Source organism: Fundulus heteroclitus, chromosome 3 (assembly GCF_011125445.2).
Source record: "Fundulus heteroclitus isolate FHET01 chromosome 3, MU-UCD_Fhet_4.1, whole genome shotgun sequence".
In the NCBI taxonomy this organism is placed as follows: Eukaryota; Metazoa; Chordata; class Actinopteri; order Cyprinodontiformes; family Fundulidae; genus Fundulus; species Fundulus heteroclitus.
In genome coordinates, this window is record NC_046363.1 from 8,235,276 (window position 1) to 8,259,633 (window position 24,358).

Here is a 24,358-nt window from a genome sequence, read left to right on the forward strand (position 1 = left end):
TTATAGAAGCTACATATGGAAATCGTGAAGCCATGTTTTTATTAGCCAAAAAAAACAACAACAAAAAAATCTAAATTCCAAGAGATATACATGACAGAACATCAATTTCTATCAGAGGCTGATGCATTTTGATAAACATTCAAATTCATCGTTGGCAAAATGATGTAGAGCAGCATAGGATGACATTAATGCACACCAAATAAAAAAAGAAAGAAAAAAATTGATATGCCTGAGGAGTGACAATTACTGAAAGGCCTGATGACTCCGTACCAAACACTCATGGTTTTAGACACATCCAAAGTTTGACAAAGTCTTAAATGTATGTATTGATGACTAGAGTATGCACGCCATTCTACACAAAGTTTGTCTTTATTCCTTGAAGAAACTCCCTCTCTAATTGTTACTTCACATCTGACCAGAGGAACATCAGGAGTCAACACATCTCAATCCCTCTTTTCATTTTTTTTTTTTCTCGTCTTTCCTTCTTTTGCGAAGTGGCTCAGCTGTGTGTGGCTTCGGGCTGGCCCCCCAGGGGGGAGCCACTGTCCTCATCCACATCGTCCTGCTTGACAGCATGGAGCGCATAGTTGATGGCAGTGCTGTTTGTCCAGCTCCAGGCTCCAGAGATTGGGTTGTACAGCATTCCTTGAACAGACTGCACCAAGAAACCATCTGAGGAAAAAAAGGAAAATGCAGAAGAGACGAACTTTTATGCTACTGCAATCCAGTATTTATTGGTTTATTGAGAACTCTACGATAGCTGTTGCTGCTGCATAGTATTTCAAAAGGAGTGCGCTGATTTTTTACCCCCCTCTTATCAACATCGGAGACTTACTGGACTCCAGGAGGCGCTCCAGCTCCACGGGGCTGACGAACTTCTCCCAGTCGTGTGTCCCCCTGGGAACAATATGCAGCAGGTATTCGGCTGCGACGATGGCCAGTGCGTACGACAGGTTGGTTTTATTTATAGTGGTGATGAAGAGGGAACCTCCTGGCTGCACAGAGAAACGACCACAAAGGTTTTGATCATGAAATGTAGACGATTCTGTATAACAATGCATCATAAATGTGTTTTAGAGTGGGTAAAATCCTGGTGCCAAACTTCAAGAATTCAAAATGGACAAAAGGAGCGCAACGTCTTTTTTACAGAAAAGAATATCTTGCATTAGGACACTACTTTGCCACAAAGAATTACATGTCATACAATAAGATACTTGAAATGAAACTGCATTTTCTATCAGATGTTGTAACATGGCAGCTGAATTATAACCTGAACCTAGCCAGATGGATTTAGCTCAGCCTAGCTTCACTCACTTCCATCTAGGACTGATCCATAGGAATTGCCTTATCAAAAATCCTTGCATATGATTGGATAAGCCACTTGTCTGTCATCTTTATCGACGTGCTATTTCAACCACTCACACCGAAGCTAACCCGTGACGCTGTGAAAGCGACGCAGGAAAAAACAAAACTTTTTTTTTTTATGTGTTTGCGGCTCTAGTGGCACGCGTTTTATTGACAGTGAGCTGACAGGAAGAGGGGGGAAGACATGCGGCAAAGAGTCGATCCAGGGCCAACTGCGTCGAGAACTAAAGGCCTCCTAATATGGTTCGCGCTAACCGCTCCGCCACGGAAGCGCCCCGGAAGCGCCCCGGAAAACAAAACTTGCCAAATCCGGTCGGGAGAAGGGCGAAAACATGGTTTCCACCAACAAAAGCCTTCAGAGCCGTTCTCTGATGTTCTTTTAATGAAACAATATTAGGTAGATTGGACAACACGGAAGAAATAGCAGCATCAATGTTAACGCTTGCTTCCTCAATGAGCCGCCATTGCTATCAAAACAGTCTCACGTCATGGTCGCGTCTCCACTACGTCACATCTATAGAACTCCAGCCCTGCGTCCTGATTGGCTAGACAATAAAATTGGTTGGAGAAATCACTCTCTATGGGAGAGGTCCCAGATGGATGTAAGTGGAGCTAGGCGGAGCGATATCAATCTGGCTAGGTTCAGGTCAGCTGAATTAGGGCCGGGCAATATGGACCAAAAATAATATGTTGATATTTTTAGGCTGAAGGGCCATATATGATATTTATCTCAATATGTTTTTTCTTTTTGTAAAGAAGTTATGAAAAGGCTTCACTGAATCAAAGCTTTATCCCAAATGTTTCAGAGGTACGTTTTTTTTTGGGTTGTTTTTTTTTTACAAACAGTTGTAGATAAATACGAGAAACACCTGAGAAATCACCTACTGGAATACATAAAAGTAGAATTCAAATGGAAAATTTTTAATCTCGATATATTGCCCAGCCCTAGGCTGACTAGAGTACAGCACAGTTACTCCATCTTATTCTTTGTTATAGAAAATGGTGACAGCCTTTCTGAAATCCCACAGGTAATGTAAGCATCTACATGCTCTGGAGTATACACCCATATTACTGCCAGCCATGCTAACCAAGCTAATAGCTAATACGAGATTCTTCGTAGACGGTTTATAATTCAGCTCGGTTTTAATTTTGTCTTTGTGTGAAATTCGTAAACCCTGCCATGACGCTGACTTTGTTTCACATAGAAATCTCTGACGGCCACTGGAGCAGGACGACTAGGAAGAAATATTTTTTTACTGTTTTTCCGATATCTTATTTCATGGGTCTTAAAAAGACAATGAAAGCATAAAAAGGTCAGAAATCAGTTAAGTCTTGATGTTTTCCTGTTACTTCCTTCAGCCCACTGACCCAGGAGATAACCCTCATCTGGCCGCAGCACTGACACAAATCCTCATCGGTAGCTTTTTGATGCCTGCACTAAACCACGGACGCGTCTTCCCAGGGACAAAGCACAGATGCAAACGCAACAAAAGGCCCCATATGCACATTGAGGGCGCTCAGGGGAGCACGCGATGCTGCACCGCTTCAACAGCTAGGGGAAGTAAAATGACAAACACACAGACGCGCTCGCGAGGAGATGCACCTTCAGAACGCGACCGCAGCAGATGGCAAACGTCTCCAAGTCGGCCAGATGCTCCACAACTTCGGACGCCACAACTGCGTCGAAACGGGTCTCCGTCTGCTCCTCCTCGCCCGAGAGCTCCTCCAGGGTGCAGGCCCGGTAGGACACCCGATCGCGGAGGTCTGGGTCATGCGACGAATGCTGCCGGGCGATGCGGACGCTGTCTTCTACTGGATCTATACCCAACGCCGTGGCTCCCAGGCGACCCAGAGGCTGGAGAGGAGAGGTTGGGTAGACAAGAACTAATCACCTACACACACCCAGTGGTGGACAGTTATTGGTTTCAAACCATTGATTTTATTCATGAAAGACATTTTTTTTTTAACCAGAACATGGTCAACGTTGTTGCAAAAAAAAAAAAATAGAGGACTTTTATTGCCGTTCTACATGATTTAGTCTAACTAATGCCTGGTTTCTAGGGTTCTTATGTTTTAGTGCTGCAACCCCAAAAAAATCTTGAAAGTATGAAACAATCAACTTTTCAAAGCAGGTACATTTTAACATGCATTTTTCAGGCAGGGTGTCTGGAGCCTCGCCTCTCTCAAATAAACATCAACGTTACCGTACATGGATGAGTTAGCTAAGGTATGTACAACCAATATTTTCCTGCTTGTTGTGGCATCAAGAAAATTGTTTGTTTTCTTGTCAAAAGAAAAGACCTTTCAATGGGAACATGTCCAATGGACATACGGTTGCCTACTGGCTACAGAAAATAGGATTGCATGAGCACTCGGACTTTTTTTCCACAGTTTCTAAACCAGATGAACAGATAATCTGTGTTTCCATCCCCAAGTCTAGGCATCGTTTATGTTGCCGAACAACATATTGTTGGGAACCAACCATCTAAGTGTAGACGGAACCATAGAATATGAAGGGTGTGAAAGATGACGGCTTCAGAAGATATATATAAGGGCTGTCAGTTTTAACGCGTTAACTTTGTTAGACCATAATGGCGACTACTTTTTTGACGCGCGTAAACGCCTTAATGTTTTTTTTCCCGGGACGCTCTCCGGACTGTGTTTTTTTTTTTACCCTCTGCGCTTTCCGTAGTTACAAGAATACTAGAGACTGTAGCAAAACAGACCTGCGCTCACTGTTGCCAAGTCCGCTTATTTCATGCAACTTTGGCCTTCTGTTTTCTAAAGTCGCTTGTAAACTTCATGAGTTGCGGGTTGCAGTTTTTTTGGGCTTGTTTCTGAAAGTGAAGTCGCTTATTTGTGCTTTAAAATAAGTGTCGCTGCTGCACTACAGACACAGTGAGTATAACCAGCTGAAATATCCCTCCTCTTCATAGCGCGCTGGAGCTCATACTGACATAGGAGCAGAGATTGGTTCTGAAGAGGTTTTTTTTTACACGCTGATAAGATTACAGAAACCCAACCCATAAACTATACTTTAATGCTTATTAATTTCTGTATTTGACAAACTAAGGCTTTAAACTGTATGAACGTGGATATAAACAGCATGCAAAAAAATATACAAAGAAATTATTGTTGTTGGTGTAAAAGCTCAGAATTAGATGTGTGAGAGTGAAAAAATAAAACTTTATAACTTTATTAAAATGTAAAATTAGTATTAATTTATATGTATAATATATCTATCTTTAAGAGGCGAAAAAATATTTTGGCATGAAAACAGGTATTTATTTACACATTTGTTTACACATTGTTTCAACATCAGCATGTTATGATTAGCAATTTATCCATTAGTAATTTATCCATATGTTTTCGTTCCAATTCAGAAAAGTGCTTGAACAATAAAAAATAAAAAAAAATTTTGTACAAGCACGTTTTTGGTTAGTGTTATTTATTGCAAAATTGCATATTAAAATTCCCAAATAGGTTTTTAAACTTTCGGAAATAAGAGGATAAAATATGCAATTAATCTGGAGTTGACTATTGACATTATGGCGATTAAAATTTTAAATAGTTTGACAGCCATTTATATATATATATATATATATATATATATATATATATATATATATATATATATATATATATATATATATATATATATATATATATACACTGGGATGCTGTGCTGGGTGACCTCTACACAGGACACTCCTACTTTATTTTATTTCACAAGCAAGTGGGTGTCAAAGTCACATTTTACAGCAGAAGTGTAAAAAGGTTTAAAAAGGACATGTGCCTTAAATATTACCTAAATAATTTGAGTAATCATGTTTAACATTCCAATACTGGATAAAACTGTCGGTTAGGTGTTGACTACATCGCCCTCTTGTGGAGAGATGCAAATGTTTGCCTAGGGGGGCTCCTTCATGCCTCCCATAGCTGATGTATTCTGATGGACAACACAGGCAGACACAGTAAACATCTATGATCTTAACGTGGCCTTATGTGTGAGTCTCCCTCGGTGTGACAGAATGTGCCGTACGGAGGCCTGATTTTGTCATCCCGGATCACACGACAAGAGCCGCTTATGTCCTCAGCTCAAATAAAGGCTGTCCAGCCATCACCAATATCCAACAGAGAAACAACCGTAAACGACTGGCTGTCCGATCCACCACACCGTCACCAGTCAAACCACAAGAGAGCAGAGCTGGGATGACACCGCATTGTGCCTTTTTGTTTTCCAGCCACTGCCAGGACTACATTGGAGTAGACTGCCGCCGCAAAAGCTAGCTTCCAAACGGGAACGGAAAGCTTTGACGTGAGCCAAGTGGACAGATACTACAGAGCAGGATTTGCCTCGGTGCCTGTATGCTCGCTGAATCATTCCCCGCAGAGAGGGGGGAGCGTGAGCACGCGGTTACCTCTGTGAGCAGGCCTCCACCACAGCCCACATCCAGGATTCTCAGTCCTGCTAGCGGTTTTCCGGGATGACGCTCTGTCTGCGCATTCAACAGATTATCCCTGAAACGATAACAAAGCCATCAGAGCCTCACAATCAAATACACTTTAAAACAAAACCTTCTTTCAGATAAAATGCACGCAGCTTTTAAAAAAAAAAAAGGGAATCGTGCAACGTGTAGCAAACTAAGACTGCAAATCAGTTAAGGTTCTACAGAGTCCAACCGCTAGCGTGAACGAGACACGCCATCCGCTGAATTCATCTCTAAGAGTCGTCTAACGTCCGCTTATATTATCGTTGGAGGATACGACTTATTAATTCGGTCAAAATTAGCTTTGGTTAATAAAGTGTTTTTAGTTGATGGGATAATTGCGAGGAAGCCAGAGATTCAAAACACTTTTAGGTTGTATTTTAATGTGCACACCCAAATAACATCCATAGTTCAGAACTGGCACAAAGCAAATTTGTTTTAGTTCATGTGAAACAACACTTTGGTCCACTCTTAAACCCAAAGGCACGATTTTAAAAACTCCAGCCCAGGATTAAGTGCACCAACACAGAAAGGGGGCAGGAGTAACTGCTCCATGGTGCAGCAGCATCTCATTCAGGAGGCGCCCTGAGGGGAAGAACCAGCACGGGCCAATCAGTGTCACTCAAATGGCACCCTGGCACTAGATCTGGCATTTCATCATCCCATCATCATCATCATAACTCATCATTTAAAGTATTCAAACCCCTTCACATTTTTCAGGTTTTGTCACATTGTCAACACACACTTCAAGGTATTTAGTGACAACTACTTGCTAAACTGCCCTCCTGTGTAGAGCTGATTTTCAGTATAGCTGCAGTTGTTCTGTGAGGGCCTCAGAAGCTCTGTCCAGCACTTCAGAGAACAAGCCTCACCATAAAGGTCAAGGAACACAGCAAACAGGTCAGTAATAGCTGTGGGGTTAGGTTATAAAGCAATATCCTGATCTTCGATCACCCCACAGATCACCCGAGAATGGAAAGAGAAAAGCACAACTGCAAAGTACAGCAACATCCACGTCCACTGAACCAGACAAAGCCCGGAAAAAGAGAAATAACCAGAAAAGACGACAGGAGGTCAACGGTAACTCTGGAGGAGCTGCTGCCATTCACCGCTCAGGTGGGATCATGCTGTTGACAGGATAACGATTAGATGCCCACTCCACATATATGGACTACGGGAAAAGTGGCAAGAAGAAAACCGCTGATGGAGAAAGCCAGCAGATATACGGAGGAAGGAACTCTGATCAGAAGACTTTGGAAGGGGGGAAAGACCGGGACTGGGGTTGATGTTCAAAAAAGAACAAGAATAAAACTACGAGCTACAATGGATTGATTTAGATCAAAGTTTATCCAAGCGTTATAACCCAGACCTAAATCTGCAGCAAAGATAAAAAAAAAAAACGTTTGCAGACTATATAGATCCAATCCAACTATGTTTAGGCTGCTTCCGTACAGCACCGACTCAGAGGGGCTGAATACAGATGGACAGCGTACATTTTATTCCTCCCAATTATGCAGCCATTTGTGTGATCAGCTGACATCATGGCACTGGGGCTGCTGAAAACGCTGTCGATTGATGCATTGGTGTCTCCTTACACTCCTATCCCTACATTGAGCTCCAAATTACAATCGCAGCACTATTCATTAATACATTTGCTGGTGTATTTAACATCTGTTAAATGTGCAGAAACTAAACCACTGAGCAAACTGGAAGAAAAAAAAAAAGAGACTCTCACCGTACAAAAGGCACCCTGAGGTCATTCATGGCATGGAGAGCAGCAAAGTCCCCCTCTTCATCCCACCACTTGTTGGCTAGCAGCTGGAACCTCTTCACCTCACCGGGGTCCACAGTGGTGTGGGAGGCTGACCTGCTGCAGCAAAGGGTTCAACGGTCAGCACAACTTAAAAAAAAAAAAAAAGTGCAGCAATTGGGCCTCATTTTACAGCATCAGCAACTCAATACTGTTGCCTGTTGAAGCGTATTCCACTCATACAAAAGATCAAATTTGTAATACAATAAAACGTAGGACGTTTTAGGATTAAATTTTAAAGCCATTTAAGAATAGCGTCATCAAAATATATTTGACACATTATTAAAATATGCCCAGTTCTGCCAAATAATGCATTTGTACTGTATTGCTTATATTCAAATGAATGCTCTTTACTTGTTCGTTTGAATCAACGTGTTCACCATACAGTATCTCAGCACAAAAGCGAGTCCACCTCTCACATTTTTGTGAAGGTTTCATTATATCCTTTCACGGGACACCACTGAAGATAGGACACTTTGATCAAATGTAGTCAGTGACGGACGGAGATTGTTCTGAGTAGAACCTGTCCTGTCAAACCGCCGCTTGGTCTCGGCCGCCGTGCCGCAGCTCAGCGTCAGGGTGGGAATATAGCTTAGTGGGTGTCATTTGGACATTTTCACTTAAGGGTGTACGCGGTTTTACTGCCAGCGGCTTGGACATTACCGTGTGTTGAGTTATTTTAATGTGACAGCAAACTGACATCGCTAAACGGGCTGCAGACTGACTACTTCACATCATATCAAAGGGTCGTATCTTCAGCGCTGTCCCTGGAAAAGATATGATAAAAATATTTACAAAAATGCAAGGGGTGTTTCTATTAAAATTAAGTTTTAATGGTTGTTAAATACACTTTTGGTAGCAATGGGGTTTTCAGGCACCCAGGTCCTTGAAGGCCCCGAAGATTTCTTACGTGTTCTTACAAAAATATCTCAGACCGCATATTTGTAATCAAGATCACCAAGAATTAATTGATTATTGACAAATTTAATATTTTATAAATGACAAATTTAATAATTGATAAATGACAAATTTAAAAGAACACAGAGAGGATGATTTTAATCTTTTTTGTTTTTGTTTAAGATTGAAAACAACTGGCAAATTTATTAGTTAACAGTCAATCAATTACTAATGTGGTAGGTAGGATGTTTTTGTGCTCACACTTTCTGCAGTTTAACTCTTTGCAAATAGATGGAAATTAGCCAAGCCTTTTCAGGAGTAAATTAAACCGTTTAAGATTGGTCTTTCCTCGCTGTTTGAAGTTTCTAATAAAGGTGCACCAAGGCGGAGCAGATGATATGGTCAGCTACTATATAACCCCATATCTACAACTTGCTTTCTACAGTCGCCTTTTACAAGTAACTTCAGGGATGCTGTGGTCACTGTAGGGTAATCACCAATTTTTATTTTTATTAATTTATTTTTTTTTATCCAAAAGGGAATTTAAATGTAACCCACATCATTGAGGTTTATTCACCAAGTTGTTGTAGAGGGTGATGACTGCAGGCAGGCAGGCAGGCAGCAGGGATCTCCTGTAGAGGTCTGTCTCACAGCTGATCTGGAGAAGCGTCTAGACTTTTGTTGTAAGAGTCATCATCACCCAGACGGAGAAGATGCTCAGGGTTGTCCGTAATATAGTGGACTTTATTCTATGGAGGACTGTGGGGGTCAATGGAGCCATTTACCACCTCTGGTGTTCTGACACTGTCAGGAGAAACATTCCCCAGTTGGACATTGAAGCAAGATTGTTTGGCGTTTTCAGATTAATTTTCCAACAACCAGGCTCTGGAACTGATCTACAGAGGTCAGCCAGGATGCTAAATGTTGCCACACTGGCTTTATAATTTAGAGAAAAACAAACATCAAGCAGGTAATGTGTGTCCTCTCTGAGATAACCTTGTCACACCATGTTTACATTATGGCCAAACCCCAGCTAATGAGCGATCACAACACCAGGGCGCCTTATATTACATCAGAAACGTCTTTCTATACCAATGTGCCGCTGGTTGAGCTGTGAGGCGGACATCTGCAGCCCAAACAGTGACCTGACACAGGACACCGACCCGAGGTACCGCAGCAGGTCTGCACCGGAGTGGCTAATCATGGCCGGAGCAAAACAACGCATCGATCGCAGCATCGCATCTACCAGCAACTTCGGTCTGTTGCTGCGGTACCTGAAGCTTTCCAAAGCTAATGGGTAATAATGATCATTTGCACGGCTGCTAAGCACCTGGTCTGCTGCATGCCAGCACAGGCGCTCCTCTGCTGCCTCAGTGTCCGCTGCCTCCACACCGCAGCCCGGCTGAAGCCGCTCCGACTCGCCGCTCTCCGGGTCGCAGCGCAGGAGGAGGCCGCCTTCAGGCTCCTCAACCCAAGCATGAGCCGACCGACCCTGTTGGAGTACATCTCACAACACCCGTCACTCAGCTGGGACGTCTTGCTTTAGTTCTTCTTCTTCGGCTGTCTGGTTTGTGGAGCTGTCAGAGCTGCAGCTCTCTCTGCTGCCACCTTCTGGAGCTGCTTGAATCACACAGATTGGTGTTTTTATTGATCTTTTTGTATAGGTCTGTTTTGTAGTTTTATTGATAGATCGTAAAGTATAAAAGGTCATATGGTCTTTGTTTCCTGTTGGTGCGGTAACTCTAAACCTTTGGTAGTGGTTTTATATGGATTGTTTCTATGAAAGGCGTCGCAATGTCAGACTGATTAGTTCTGAGTAGGTGAACGTCATCCAGTTAGACATGCTCAGGGTTCATGAGCATATTTGATTCAAAATGTTACAATATTTTTCTGTGAATTTAGGGAACATTTTTTTGGTCCAAATACAAAAAAGAAGCAATTAATCAAATTACAATCTACAGAAAAGGAGATTTTATAAATTGTTCCCGTTTCCTCTCTCAAAGTTCTTCACTTTGGTTCCTCATCAAATAAAACCATTTCAGTCAACAGCAAACTATTTCATTTTTATTCAGTGTTTTTTGTTGTTTTTTGTTCTTGGATCAAGGTCCAGAGATCAGGTTGACCACTCCAGAACAAAGACGCTGCTCGCTTGGTGCTGTTTGGAGTCACTTTTTTCAAACCCCCATTTTAAGGACATTTCCTCTTTGGCATCAAGTGACCAGATTTTTTATTTATTTTTTTAACTTTAATGTAGTACAACTGATGTTTTCCCCAGCATGCAACAAACTGGTCTATCAGTATTAGGAAGAGTCTGCAGCCCACACCACCATGCCTCAGTCTGCCTGGGGTCAAGTGAAACAGTCTGTAGCCCCCCCTAGACTCAATATTGCTTTTATTAGTCCATAAAGTGTTGTGTCATTTGTCTTAAGGACAGTTAATGTCTTAATGGCTGATTGTAACCTGTTGGACGGGTCGTCACCATTTTGATGAATTTTTGCTCCAACTGAAGTTTTTTTGTTGTATCTTTATCAGGTTTTGCCTTCACTGCTGAAAGTATTTGAGACTTTTGATGCTCAACCCAGCACTTTTTGCTCTGGTACTCGTTTCCCCATCTTTAAGCGGCTTTTTAAATCTGAGGTCTCCTGTCCTGAACAGTCAACCTTTTATCTACAGAACTGAACTGATCACCAACGTTGGACTGCTACCATCTTATACAACTGCGCACTCATCCAGGAGCATTCAGTATAATTTAACTCTCAGAACAGTAATGAATGACTTTTTCTATTTAATGTTGTGGATGACTCAAACAGCTCATTTCTATATAATTGTTAAACATCTATGCTTATTACTACACATAGAACAGGGTAGACACGATGAAAAACAAAAAGAAAATCAGTCCATAAACTGGCTATAAAAGATCAGGTTAATTGCTTATCCCCCCTTTTAAAGCTTAATCAACCCCCAATCACATTCCTAATACTCATAAAACAAAGGCTCATGTTTATCTTATCTATCTCAGAAAACCAAGATGAGACAAAACAAGGAAGAAAGGGTTTTATTGGACATCTTACAACAACGTGACGGGGAAAAAAATGTTTATCTTGTTTTAAAATGACAACTTCAGATTTTAGTGTGATCAAACTCTGCATAATGAAATCTACCATTCAAAATGTCTTGTTCACCAGTCACACTTTTTAAAAATTACAGCATATTTACAATAAAAGAAATGTATGAGGGGGGTGTTCACCTACACAACTGCCTCTATAATGAGACAAGCCTGCTCAACTCATGGAATTTTAAGCGGTTAAATGCACAGATCCGCGTGTCCACTGTGCTCCTCAGCGTTTGCTTCGACGCGACGGCGATGTCGACCTGAAAGAGAGGCGGATGGCGCCACATTAATAACGCGTTTAGCGCTCCCAGCATACAGACTAACGTTCTGCAGGTTTTTGCATAGGAGACGCCACCATGCAGAACACAAGGCAAAGCAACAAACAGCAGTTTTACGTTTGGCTAACAGAAAGATGTACTGAAAACGAGGCATATAAAACCATCGTGTTTTGTCTTTATACTGGATTTTACACAGCTGAGCACTTTGCTGCAATGACATTTTGCACAGGTCAACATTTGGCTGAAAATGCAACTTAAAGTGAGACATTCAATCAAAGAGTAAGTAGAGAGGATAAAAACGAATACTACCTTGATCGTGACTTAGACTTGTGTTTGCGGCTTGCCTTCTTACCAGACTTGTGAGATTTTTCCACCGACCTGGAGCGACTACGTTTGGATTTCTTAGATTTTCTCTCCTTGCTAACTTCGGGGGTGGGGGACCTACTGGAGTCGGAGTCTGAGTGCCTCTTGCTAGCTTTGCTGGAGCCCTTCTTGGAGGCCTTGCTATCTTGTCGAGAGCGCTTGTCACTCTGGGAGTTGGTGAACGAGTCGCTCTCCCTCCTTTTCTTAGCCTTGTCGTTCTCCTCGGTGACAGAGCCTCCTTTTTCCTTCTCCTTGTCTTTAGATCTAGGCTTGTCTTTCTTTTTATCGCTATCCTTTTCCCTGTCCTTGTCCTTCTCCTTCTTTTTCTTATCTTTTTCATGGCTCCGGCTCCTGTCTCTCCTCCTCTCCCTGTCCCTGCTGGAGGCCTTCTGTTTGTGTTTGCTGCTCCGACCGTGACTGCTGTCCCTGCGCTCCCGGCTCCTTTTCCTCTCCTTGTCTCTCCCTCGGTCTCTGCTGCGGCTGCGGCTGTCTCTGCCCCTGCCCCTGCCTCTCTCCCTGGACCGGGATCTGCTCCTGTGGCTCCTGTGCTCTCTGGAGGCGCTGCGCTCCCGCTTGTGACGGCCCGACCGCTCTGCGCTGCTCCTCCTCCGGTCCCTGGCCTTCTCGCCGCGGTGCCGGTGGGAGCTGTGGCTGCGGCTGCGGCGCCGCGCCTTGCGGGATGACGAGCGGCTGCGCCTCCTCTTCCTTTGTGGGGAAGAGGAGCGAGAGGAGCTGCGGGAGGAGGCGGAGGAAGAGGAGGACGTGGAGGAGGAGTGGGAGCTGCTGCGGCTGGAGGAGGAGCGGGAGCTGCTGCTGTGACCGTTGGCTGGGGAGTCGCTGGCGCCTCGCCTGGACGCCTCCTTCCCTCGGCCTGAATGCTTGCCCTCATCACTGCGAGACGCGCGCCTGTCTAACGAGGACTCTGGCTCCCTCTCGTTCACTTCCTGTTTATATGCATTTTCTGACTGACCCTCGCTGTGTTCCCCCTTTTCTCTGCTCAACCTCTCCTTCGCCATCTCCTCTGGAAAAGACAAAGAAAAAGATCCAAAATTAACTCGGGAACAAGGTTTTACATGAGGCTGGGCTGAGCAGTTTTCACTTTTGTCGTTAAGTTTATCTTTATCAAATGTTTCTTTTCCTTTATTTAATCATCCATCAAAGCAGTTGACTAGTCTTCAGTGTTTGTGCAATCCCCACAGGATTGTAAAAGTCTCCATTAACAATTTTTTTTTTGAATGAAACACTAAATCCTCTCTGGGCTTAAACAGACTGAAGGAAACATTCTTTTTTTTTTATTAGCGTACCTGTTTCCCCCGGGAACGTATAATAAATTGATACAAAGTGCTGCTTAAAGACTCGGCTGGACAAAAAGTAAAAAAAGCAACATATCTGGAACATATCATTTTGGACCCCAGAAGTATTTTGGTTCAGGAAGTCTAATCCCCATCTCAGTTTTCCAGATTTAGGGGTTTAAAATGTACAGCTGTTAAACTATATACGGGGTTAGCAACTTGACATATTTGAATGATTTTAAGTTCTGCATTGATCAGCTCTTTTCTCTATATGCTCGCCACACTTTGCCTTCTCAGTTTACAGACTGTTGAGAGTGAAGCTGCTCCTTCAACTGCTGCTAAAAAGCAATCTGTCCACAGGCTTCCTGTCTGTTTGCATTATGCATTGATTTATAAAATTTGATTACCTTTAAAGTTTTAAATGATTATTATGATATAATTATTATGATAATTACATCCCATTCTAACATGCGCCAACGTTAAGCAAACTCCAATTAATCAGGCAGTGTTTTTTTCTGAGCTGAATCTTTCCTTGATAGCAGATCAAATGGTGAAAATCTGGATTCACTAAATCCACTCAAACCAAGAACTTCCACTATTTCCTCTATGAATGAAACAACCAATAGCAAATCATTTGATCCACTTTGTTATGAACTTAGTAAAACTCAAAGGCTCAGGTTAGATGCCACTTCTATCAAGCAGTCAGCAGCACGTTTTTGCTCTTTTATGCAACAAACCAGACGCAAAAACGATTAGGTCAAAATTAAAACCTGTTGGCCAGACTTAAAAAAAAAACAAATGGTGCATCTTATTTTATATTCTGTCATGCGCTTGGCTAACTTTAAAAGCATTTTCAGCATTTACTTATTTTAAATGCGCCATATAAATAGACATTGTTGGCAAGGACAATTTGGAGCATTATCTATCTCTTATCAGACTGTATTAGGAAACTTTACAAAATTTTACGACAACAACATGTCAGCCTGTATCTTCATATAGTCCATAACATCATAAGCATAATTTATTGGAATCATATTGTAAATGTTGATATAGTCTAAAAAATAAAGGCCTGGACAGCGAAGACAATGACAATCCTTTTATTGTACTTGTAGGCATCCATTAGACTTTAAAAACCTTCCCAATTTTTCCTTTTCTCCATGTTTTGATGCAAGACCACAGAAAAGGACTCAATTTCTTCCAAGTGTTAATAGGGTCAGGTGCTACGGTGCGTTCGTTGCTTAAAGAAGCAGTGAAGGCGGGACTCACCGCGCGCGAGCAGAGCGTCTTGTGCCAGTTTCTCCTGCATTTCTTGCTCCTTGCGGCGGAAGGCATCCTGCTTTACTCGGATGCGGTGGTGCAGTTCTTCCTCGTCTGTGTCGGACGAGTCAGATCCTCGGGCACTGTGGCCGTCGTCATCCTCGCTTTCGTCCGAGCCGTAGTCTCCGATCCCGCCTGCCACAACAGAGCCCCGGATTGTTCATTGTTGGAAGGAAACAGGACGCACTCCCACAATTAGGCTCCAGTAATGAAACCAGTCAAACACAGGAATCCCATCAAAGGCACTTAATCCTACAGAAATCTGGATTCTGCCACCAATAACCCTTTTATAACAGAACGCATATAGCTCTTAAAGAAGTATTGTAACGTAGCAAGTCCACAGCATGCTTTCTAAAAATATAAAAAACAGAAGATTTGGCTTAAATCATCTGAAAACTAGAGTCTTAAGTTGTTGTTTTGCCCAGTCTAACGCCGTACCATGAATTGTAACCATTTGCACCCCCCCTCCCCTCCCCGGGGACAGAAAAAGTGATACTCACTGAGACCGGTCAGAGAAGCCAGTGCACTTGACTGTGCCAGCTGTTTTGCAGGAGCTTTGATTCACATCAACAACAGGAACAACATGTTAAAAAACATACTGCCATTGTCTCTAAGGCAAGAGAGTCGCTAGAGAAGGGGGGCCACAGATTAAGCACTAGTCACAAGAGCTGCCGTTGGTAACAAGAGATAAAAAAAAAAAGAAACAAAAGAGAAAAAGAAAAAAGTAGAAAAACAAAATAAAAATAGAGAAAAAAAAAAGGAGAGGGTTAACATACAAACTTGTGTCACACAATCCAAGTCAAACAGTGGGTCAGCAGGGAAAGAACCAATCTGTACTAATGCAGTAACTTCAACAGATAACGTCTCTTCCTCCGTCTATCGGTGAATTCAGTGACTACTGAGACTTTAGACATTCAGCAGGAAAACTGGAGATCTCTAAATACAATCAGTCAGAGCCATGTGTGCTGTCTCCCTCTGGTGCATTAGCACAGAGTGGTTGTCAGACTATCTCCATGTGACATTCAATCAGCTTTCTTACATGTAAGAATATCATGAACAGATTAAGGTGGACATCATTTATCTGCAGACATCTGCCATGTGTGTTGGGTGAAAAAAGGCTCTGCTCGTGTGTGGAGTGGAAAAGGCAGGCAGACCTCGAATGGCTTTCCTGTGGGTGTCTCTGGCAATGTGCTGGATCTCCTCGTTGGTGACAGTAAGAAGGATCTCTGTCAGGAGGGTTTTAGTTATGCCCATCTAAAAAAGGGAGAGGGGACACGTCAACGTTTACACTCATCCCGGCGGGGCCTGTCTCCACGCTGAAACGAGGGGCTGGAGGAACTGACCAGCAGCTCTTCCTTCAGCTCATCGGTCAGCTCTGGCTCGCTGTCTTCTGCGGGCGGAGATGGGCTGCGCGTGGAAAATTCTCTTTTGATAGTTATCTTCTCTTCGTGCTCGTGGTCATCGTTGCCCTCGTCGTCGCTGTCCTGGTAGAGGGAGTTAGCAGAGATGGAGATCAGAGAGACGCCTCGTGTCCACAGACAACGCCACAGAGCAGCGAGTCTTTCCTTATTAACGAAACATAACCTGGGAAAACCCAAAAGACTCACAAATTTACTCTTGCGGGGCAAACGAGGCCCATCCCCTTCCATGTTGGCCTTGTGCTCTTTCCCATCATCCTTTTTCATTTGCGCACGCTCCTTCTCCATTCGCTCCCGGTCCAGCTTCTTCTGCTTTTCTCTATCCATCTTCTCAAGACCCTCTCTGATCCATGCCGGCAGGGTGCGTCGCTTTACGGCATCTGAAATATTTCAAATCTAATTATACAAGTCATTTATTTATTTTTTAATACATGTATACTATAACTCTCAGAGTCTTTTTAAATATTTTAAATCCCCTTTACAGTTTCTCTTTTAGCTTGTTGACTTTTCAGGGCATAACATTGTTGGCTTGGTTTGCTGAGACTAAAATACAATAACCACAATCAAAGAACATGGAAAAATCATCAGGAAACAACTGAATGAATTTATGAACCTATTCAAGTCTAGGGGTCTAATTTATTAAGCTTGTGTAAGTCACTTTCCACGCAGAAGGTGGGATAAAAAATGTAAATAAAACTACAGGGAAATATCAGACTTTAATCATAGATCAACTTCTTCATTAGCATTCAGAACTGCAGTGTTATAAATGCTGGCACTGGTGACACATAACTACTCATAAGGACCTCTGACATACATAAAAAAAAGCCCATAATCTATTTTAAAGAAATAAGATTTCCTCTGGGTTTTTAACCGTCACATTCCTCTCCCCAATGACCTCCAAGGTGACGTGTACCACAGATTAAGAGAAAGGTGTGAGCTGATTACTCTGGCTGCTGTACACGGTCAAATAAACGCTTGCATGGTGAATGCGTTGGCAGTAGAATGAGTATCATTACTACCACTCTTCATACTCATCCATCTAATATTTTATCAGTAAACATTATCAATACTTATTTTTTTTGAAGCAAACAAAAAGGGTAAACAAAAAAAAAGACAATGATCACTGACCGGATTTTATATTTTACATTTGAAACAAAAGCAAAAAAGCACAAAATATACTTTAAAGGAATCGAATAAAATATTGTAAAAAAAAAAAAAAAAAAAAAACTTTATACATAAACAAAAGGCTAAAACAGTATCTTGAATTGAGAGCAGGGTTTCATTCACTGTAATATAAGCCTGGCTGCAAGGCGGCATTTTCTACTTTTTTATAGTAAATTCTACTAATGACGACACAGAACACGTCAAACTAAGTCCTCAAAAGATAGGGAGCATGTCACGCTTCAGAAAAACAAAAGTAACGTGAGAGATTTGACACGGCATGAGAGCTCCACAGTGATCCAGGAGCTGAAACAATAAGGAGTCACTGATGAGGGAGAGCTCAACAGCAGGGGAAATTACAATATCTGACGTTTGTTCAGTTTCAACGTGAGGAAACTCTGACAGCGCCTGGCTTGCAGGCTGTAAGCAGAGTCCTGCTGGCTGCCGCCTGAACATCAGTCTGGTAGCTCACAGTGTGCCTGTTAGCTTGTTAGCTTGTTAATGATAGGAGTTGTCTACATGCGCAACGTTCCCTGATCAGATTGAAATGCGTTCGGATTAAAATGAACGTATTCCAAATGAACCGTTTATATGGGTTCAAATAATCCGATCATGACTTGCGTTTACTCACCAAGCTTTATTCAAAATAGAAACTCTCTGACTTTAGCAGAGCTGTTGAATTTCCATAAAACAACCGCAGAAGTTTTGTACTTTTTCATGCGGAAAAAAAACAACAACAAACATGGAGGTGTGTTGTTTATTATTGTTGTGAGCGCACAGAATTGACCCGCACCCGGTTCTGAGATGGTTGAGAACTCCTGCTGTTGAGAGAGTGTGCAATACTTCTGTAAAGCATTGCACACGTATTCAAATGTCATGAGGCTTACCAGAAAAGCGATAGTCCTGCTCACCTAGTGGTGCCGGGGCCTCTGGGGGTTTGACAGGGACCGGGATGGGCGACCTGGGCCGGTCTCTGAACCCGGTGGGCGGCCGGCTGTCTCGCCGGTTCTGAGGAGGACCCTGCCAGTAGGGGGAGTGAAATCCTGCAGGAGTCGGAGCGAACGATGGAGCTGCTCCGTGCTGGGAAAGGAAGGACAGAGGGAAAATTAAAACAGGCCCAAAGTTCACACAGCTTACCGTTACTTCCATCACTGAGCGTGGAGCTGCTGCTGCCTCAAACATGCTAACATCTCACTGAGCTAGCTGTCCTGAGAGGTTACTGGTCACCCTTACTGCAGTTTATTCCTTAATCAGATTGTAATTAGTTATTTTTATTGCCAGAATTCTTGCCTTTCCTGTTCTTTTCACTTAGAGGTCAACTTTTAGCTCAAAGGCAACAACTACATGCACAGCAGTATTCTGCTGGCGGCTCCACAAAGACCCAACTCTGAATAACACATTGCAACATTAACATGATTTATCACTAACCTGTTACATTTAGAGCGACTAAGCAAATGTCACTGAGCACGCTGATCTTAGTTACATAATGGAGACATGTTTGCATTTTCACACTCAATACCAGCATGAAGAAAGGCTTTGTTTTTCTGTCCACGGACATCTTCTAATGTTACAAGGTGAATTTTGTAAGACTCAGCAGTCTGTGAAATCTGTTAAGCCCCAAACATGCAGAGTGCTGAAAAAGCCCAAACTGGACATGAAGAAAGCTAGATGCTGGGGTCCGCTCAGTTGTTGTGGACTGCTTCTTCCTCTGATACTTGGTTTTCACACTAAAACCAACAAGCTTCAACATTTTGCGCTGTAGCATCTGCATACCTGATAATCAAACTGGTTCATGGCCATGGGGGCCATGGCGTAGCTGTCGGGCTGTGCCCCATACCCATGGCTGTTCTGGGGGTAAACCCCATGGCGGGCTTCAGAGTTGAACTCGACGCTGTCCTGGCTGTTGCTGTCCTCGCTTGGAGTCACCACTTCCATGGGTCCTGATCCTGGAGGGATCCAGGGCTGCTCAGTGGGTGGTGGTGGTGGCGGCGGAGGTGGAGGAGGAGGGGCCTGACCATGAGTTCCCCACTCTGAGAAGCACAATCCACAGAAATGTTTCTTAGTTGACGAAAACAACTCAGAAGATCCTTTCATTCAGAGCCCACTAATAGGAGAGCAGATCAGGACCCCGTCTGTCAGCAGCACGTTACCCCGCCTCCTGTCATAACGATACAAGGAGGGCTGAGAGAAAGAAGTCTGAATCCAAACTGTAGCCCAGCTGCAACGGCATCCTAATTGGTTTAAGCTGCTCTCATTTCATCTTACGTACAAACATTTCTAAAAAAAAAAAAAAGAACTGTCAAAAACTACATTAAGCATCTTTTAAACTATTCATATTCAATAAGTAGTTCCCCCATGCACCAGTATGTGTCATCTTTTACAGTAATTGGCTGAGGTTGCTGACTTTGGAGTAAAAAGAGACGAAAGCCAAAAAGGAAAAACTCAGCTTTTACTCAACAGCCACGCACAAATGGCTAAATGTGAATAAAGGCGTCCTGATCAGATCCTCAGAGCTGTGCTGCCTTTTTATGACTGTATCCGAGTCGTTGACTGAACTCAACTCCTGATGCCTGTTGCTGGTCTGCCGTCATTTCAGATTTGTCAAATCGTTAACGAGTCAAGCATTTTATAATAATTATCTAAATTAAATCACTGCCTAGTTTCATGTTCAGTGTGTCCAACGGCATTATAGGCAGAGGTGAGTAGTAACTAGTTAACTAACCTTTTTTTTTAAATAAAGTTATAACTAGTTAACTAGTTTTACTCAACCACACGTTTTATTTCAATGAGAGTTGTATATTTGTAAGTAATGCTACTCTTACTTTAGTAAACGTTTTGGCTACTCTACCCACCTCTAGTTACGAAGAACAAGGATCTTTGACTAAAAACCCATCAGAAACATCTACGCCACTTCATTTAAAGTGAGACTTCTTTTCTTTTTTCACATGCTGTGTTGTTCTAATGCTATATTTTCTGTCTGATGACCCTGCTGTATTATCTGGGGGTCAAGAGAAGAGACAGGATATAATGTCACTAGCAGCACTTTGCAGTTTTCTGCCATAAGTACATAAGCTGCTGTAACTGTGGGTCTCTGTAGATTTAAGTTGGGAAAATTGGATTTGGACATATGCATTTATTTTTCTGAATTTGTCATTTTTCTATCATTTGGTGGAGTGGTGGCCTAGTGGTTAGAGAGCAGGGTGCTTGTGTCCCGGGGAGGCTGCAAGATTCCAGGTTCGAATCCCACAGACTGCCACTCTGGGTCCTTGAGCAACAGTCCGCTGCTCCCTGAAGGGATGGGGTAAATGCAGAGGACACGTTCCTTTGCAATGTTTATGTCAATGTCAAGATAACTATATTTAAAAAAAAAAAGTTATTGTCATTATTACTAATACATATTAAAGTTGTATTATAAAATATATCGAAATGTACGTGCAACTTTAGATTTTGGTCTTTCAGGTTGAGTCAGACGCAATGACCAGTATCTCAAAACTTCAGTACCCTCTCTTTAGGGACCTGCACACCATCCGTGTCATTAAGATTTTATTTTAAAGGCTCACATCAAAACAGAGTAAACAAGCTAATGTGAGCCTAGCACGTCAACAAAGGAGACGTGAATTTAGTGAGGACTGTAGACACACGTGTCAAGTCAGAGATATTGTCGGGAACATATAGGGTAGTTCACGCGTGACGTCCGCGCTACTTCAGGGTCCCGCTTGTAGACAAACACAGGACTGTTCTCGCATTCTATCATTACAAAACGGGTGAATTAGAGCGTGCTTTTAGTTAGTTTATTTTCAAAATGTAAACAATGCCTATGACTTGTTGTGCTCCTGGTTGCACACAGAGGCATTCTAAATCGTTGGATGTACGTTTCTTTCGTTTAGCGAAGAAAGACAAAAGAAATGGATATCTTCAGTGAAGAAGGACCCAGGCAGACAATCCCAATTGACTGGGGGAGCCATCATACTACAACAGAATTTGCAGTTTACACTTCATCTCCGGTAAATTCAACTTCATTTTGCACTGGTCATTGTTCTACTGAAATAGCGGCGGAGGGGAGGTGGCGATCACTAGACGGGGCCGGGAGAAGCAGAGACAGCGGCTGCATTACGCCCCTGTTCAGGCGCGCAAGTACGTCTGTGTTTACGCTGCAACGTCGCCGACACCCCCACCCATTTTAATAAGACAAAAACACCAAAATAATCCTTTGTGAACAATGTTTTTTTTAACTTACCAGGCAGGTCTTCCTCTCTGCTGAGGCGCGGTCTGTGTCCAACTCCGCTTTCTGCTGTTACACAAACATGTGTGAACATCCATTAATCCATCCATTTTCTGACCTGCTTAATCCCTCATGGGGGGTTGCTGGTGACTGTGTCCCGATATCAACTATCAACTTACTCTTAAAACAATCTTGTGATACGTTATCTAAAGAAGAAAAATACGTCGAGAACTGGTCAGTTTCCTTTGTTTGCGCCCGCTATGTGTTCGCCTTCTGCCTTCCAGTCCGGCGCGAATGCGCGAAAAACCCGGATAAAAACAATAGCAGTGAACTGGTCTATAGCTGTTCTGTTAGGATTTACTGTCGTAGTCGTCAGGAAAAACAATCATTACACCATCCAGAACATCTAATCTAGCAAAATCTATACATTTACTCTCTAAAATGTGTATTGGAAAATAAAACCCCGGATCTGTTTATCCCTAAATGCAAATATCACACAGTCTACAGAATGTAAGGTGTCCAGGTGGATAAAACAAACAGACTAAAATGTCTCCTTGGCACATTACTCAGAGGTTTGGTCTGAAAAGTGAATGACAGCTTTAAAGTGCGACAGCAGAACCAAAGCAGGTGTTCAGCGTTTACCTGGCTGCCACAACCTTCCAAACGGCGGTTCGCCCTGAAAGGCGCCATGGTTGGCCGGTGGAGCGGATTCAAGGCCTGGGATGTCCTGCCCATTAGGCTGGATGCTGTGCGGCGGTCCTCCTGTTGACTCCTTTTGGGCTATCCAGGCCTGCGCCAGAGCAGCCCAGTCCACCTGACCTGAACAAACAAGAGAAATAACCCAAACGGTCCGACACCTTTCTCACGACACATACCAATAATACTGTTTTAGAGCGTGAACGCGCTTTTTTTTTTTTTTTTTTTTTTTTTAACTAACCTGGGTCATGCTGGTGTTGGAAAGACTGCATCCATTGCTGCTGGCTGCTCAGAGGCCACTGCGGCCACGGCTGTCCTCCCTGGTCCCACATCGCTCCTCTCCGCGCTAAAACCTGCAACAACCGGACAGGTGACATTCAGGTGCAGTTAGCACGACATCCGCCCAAAGAGGTCTACCGACGTCGCTCCGCAATGGCCAGAGAAGCGCCAACGTTACCGCTGGCTCACCGGCCAAATGAACGTCGGAGATTCCTGCAAAGCATAGAGCTATTTTTCCTCCTTCTTCTTCTTTTTTATTTTTTGCAATGCAGACGTTGTGCAGCAAAGGGTCTTGCGCCGTGTTGACGTAAGAGACCAAAATAAACGCTTGGGCTGATAAGGTGCCAACGTCTAAAACAGCCTCGCACCACAGAGAGCTAAGGAAGCTAACGCAAGCTAATGCTAGCTGGTTTTTAAAGCTCGTGGAGGAGCCGCTCGTTGCCGCCAAGGCAACACCACAGCCTCCATAAATGTCACCGAACAGCTGAAAGGGGAGGCTGGCTGAAGTGAAACGAGCTTACCTATCTTGGCGTTACACAATTCCCACCTCTTCCAGGCGGCTTCTCTCCGGAGATGCGGTTTCAAATCAAAATGGCTGCAGTCACCGAGGTCCAGAATCAGAGGAGGAAGCGGAGCCGTGCTGCCTTCGCGGGATGCTGGGAATGCGAAACATCACGTCGGGGGAGCAGCAAAGCGTTGTGACGCTGCACTTAAACGGGACATATTATGCCGCATGTTCATAAAAATTGAGGGGACCTTTTCTCCCCGTGTGTATTATCTGTAAGAAGACTCAATGGCGCATTTTTGAAGCTAAAACTTTATATTTATAGCTTTCAGGTTTCACGACAATCTATTATTTCAAAGGAAGAACTTCATTCAAACAAGTAAGAACGTTGGTCAGTTAAATACTGAGCAATTTCTAATTTTTGTTGTTGACCTTATAGTAGTGGAAATTGCATGCTTTCCCCCGTAGCTACAGTTCACTACTCGAGGTAGTGTCGGCAAGGCGTCAACAAGCGCAAACAGCACTTAAACGCAGCACCACCAGCACAACCTTTTGTGGGTTTTCATGGCGGATCGAAGCAAGCGGACCTCATAGCAGACACCCTTTTGAATTGTCAATGCTCAACAATTTCCACAATTTGCATTCAACCATATTTTACTTGTCTTTAGCCATGTTTTAACTTGTGAGATAAGAGTTATTTTCTTAATTGCATTGTTTCTTAAAAATCTCATTCACATTATTTATTAAATAGCACAAGTTTACGATAACGTGTATTAATTTTATCCATTGATTCCTATTTTTGTCTTTCAGCATTTAACTTCCTTAGTAATGATTTGTTTTGGATTCCTGACTCCAGAGCTATCCATCCATCCATCGGCCCAGACGTCCCTCTCCCCAGCCACTTGGGCCAGCTCCTCCGGGGGAATCTCAAGGTGTTCCCAGGCCAGCTGAGAAACATAGTCCCTCCAGCGTGTCCTGGGTCTTTCCCTGGGTCTCCCCCCGGTGGGACATGCCTGGAACACCTCACCAGGGAGGCATCCTGACCAGATGCCCGAGCCACCTCGACTGGCTCCTCTCGACGTGGAGGAGCAGAGGCTCTACTCTGAGTCCTACCCGGATGACTGAGCTCCTCACCCTATCTCTAAGGGAGAGC

At 43.2% G+C, this 24,358-nt stretch overlaps 2 protein-coding genes across 9 annotated transcripts; both read right to left on the minus strand.

Moving 5' to 3' along the window:
- Positions 1-16: 16 nt before the first annotated feature.
- coq3 (coenzyme Q3 methyltransferase) lies at positions 17-10,130 on the minus strand. Of its 3 annotated transcripts, none has more exons than XM_012872990.3 (6): positions 9,893-10,130; positions 7,591-7,728; positions 5,787-5,886; positions 2,969-3,220; positions 836-995; positions 17-672 (listed from the first exon to the last, which is right to left on the minus strand). In XM_012872990.3, the coding sequence occupies exons 1-6, from the start codon at positions 10,066-10,068 to the stop codon at positions 500-502; spliced, it is 999 nt and encodes a 332-aa protein (XP_012728444.2). In that variant the 5' UTR covers positions 10,069-10,130; the 3' UTR covers positions 17-499. The 3 variants fall into 3 exon arrangements, with proteins under 3 accessions (XP_012728444.2, XP_021177397.2, XP_012728445.2); XM_021321722.2 differs by having other exon boundaries at positions 7,591-7,722; positions 9,893-10,129; XM_012872991.3 differs by having other exon boundaries at positions 7,591-7,725; positions 9,893-10,129.
- Positions 10,131-11,601: 1,471 nt separating this feature from the next.
- On the minus strand, positions 11,602-23,360 carry pnisr (PNN-interacting serine/arginine-rich protein). 6 transcript variants are annotated; one of them, XM_021321657.2, is made up of 13 exons: positions 23,222-23,360; positions 22,663-22,774; positions 22,368-22,544; positions 21,741-21,791; positions 19,277-19,533; positions 18,391-18,583; positions 16,532-16,722; positions 16,268-16,408; positions 16,079-16,178; positions 15,425-15,478; positions 14,874-15,059; positions 12,262-13,336; positions 11,602-11,934 (listed from the first exon to the last, which is right to left on the minus strand). In XM_021321657.2, exons 2-13 carry the CDS (start codon positions 22,751-22,753, stop codon positions 11,901-11,903), a joined length of 2,550 nt encoding a protein of 849 aa, XP_021177332.2. In that variant the 5' UTR covers positions 22,754-22,774; positions 23,222-23,360; the 3' UTR covers positions 11,602-11,900. The 6 variants fall into 6 exon arrangements, with proteins under 6 accessions (XP_021177332.2, XP_021177333.2, XP_021177330.2 ...); XM_021321658.2 differs by having other exon boundaries at positions 18,415-18,583; positions 21,741-21,794; XM_021321655.2 differs by having other exon boundaries at positions 21,741-21,794.
- Positions 23,361-24,358: the final 998 nt, after the last annotated feature.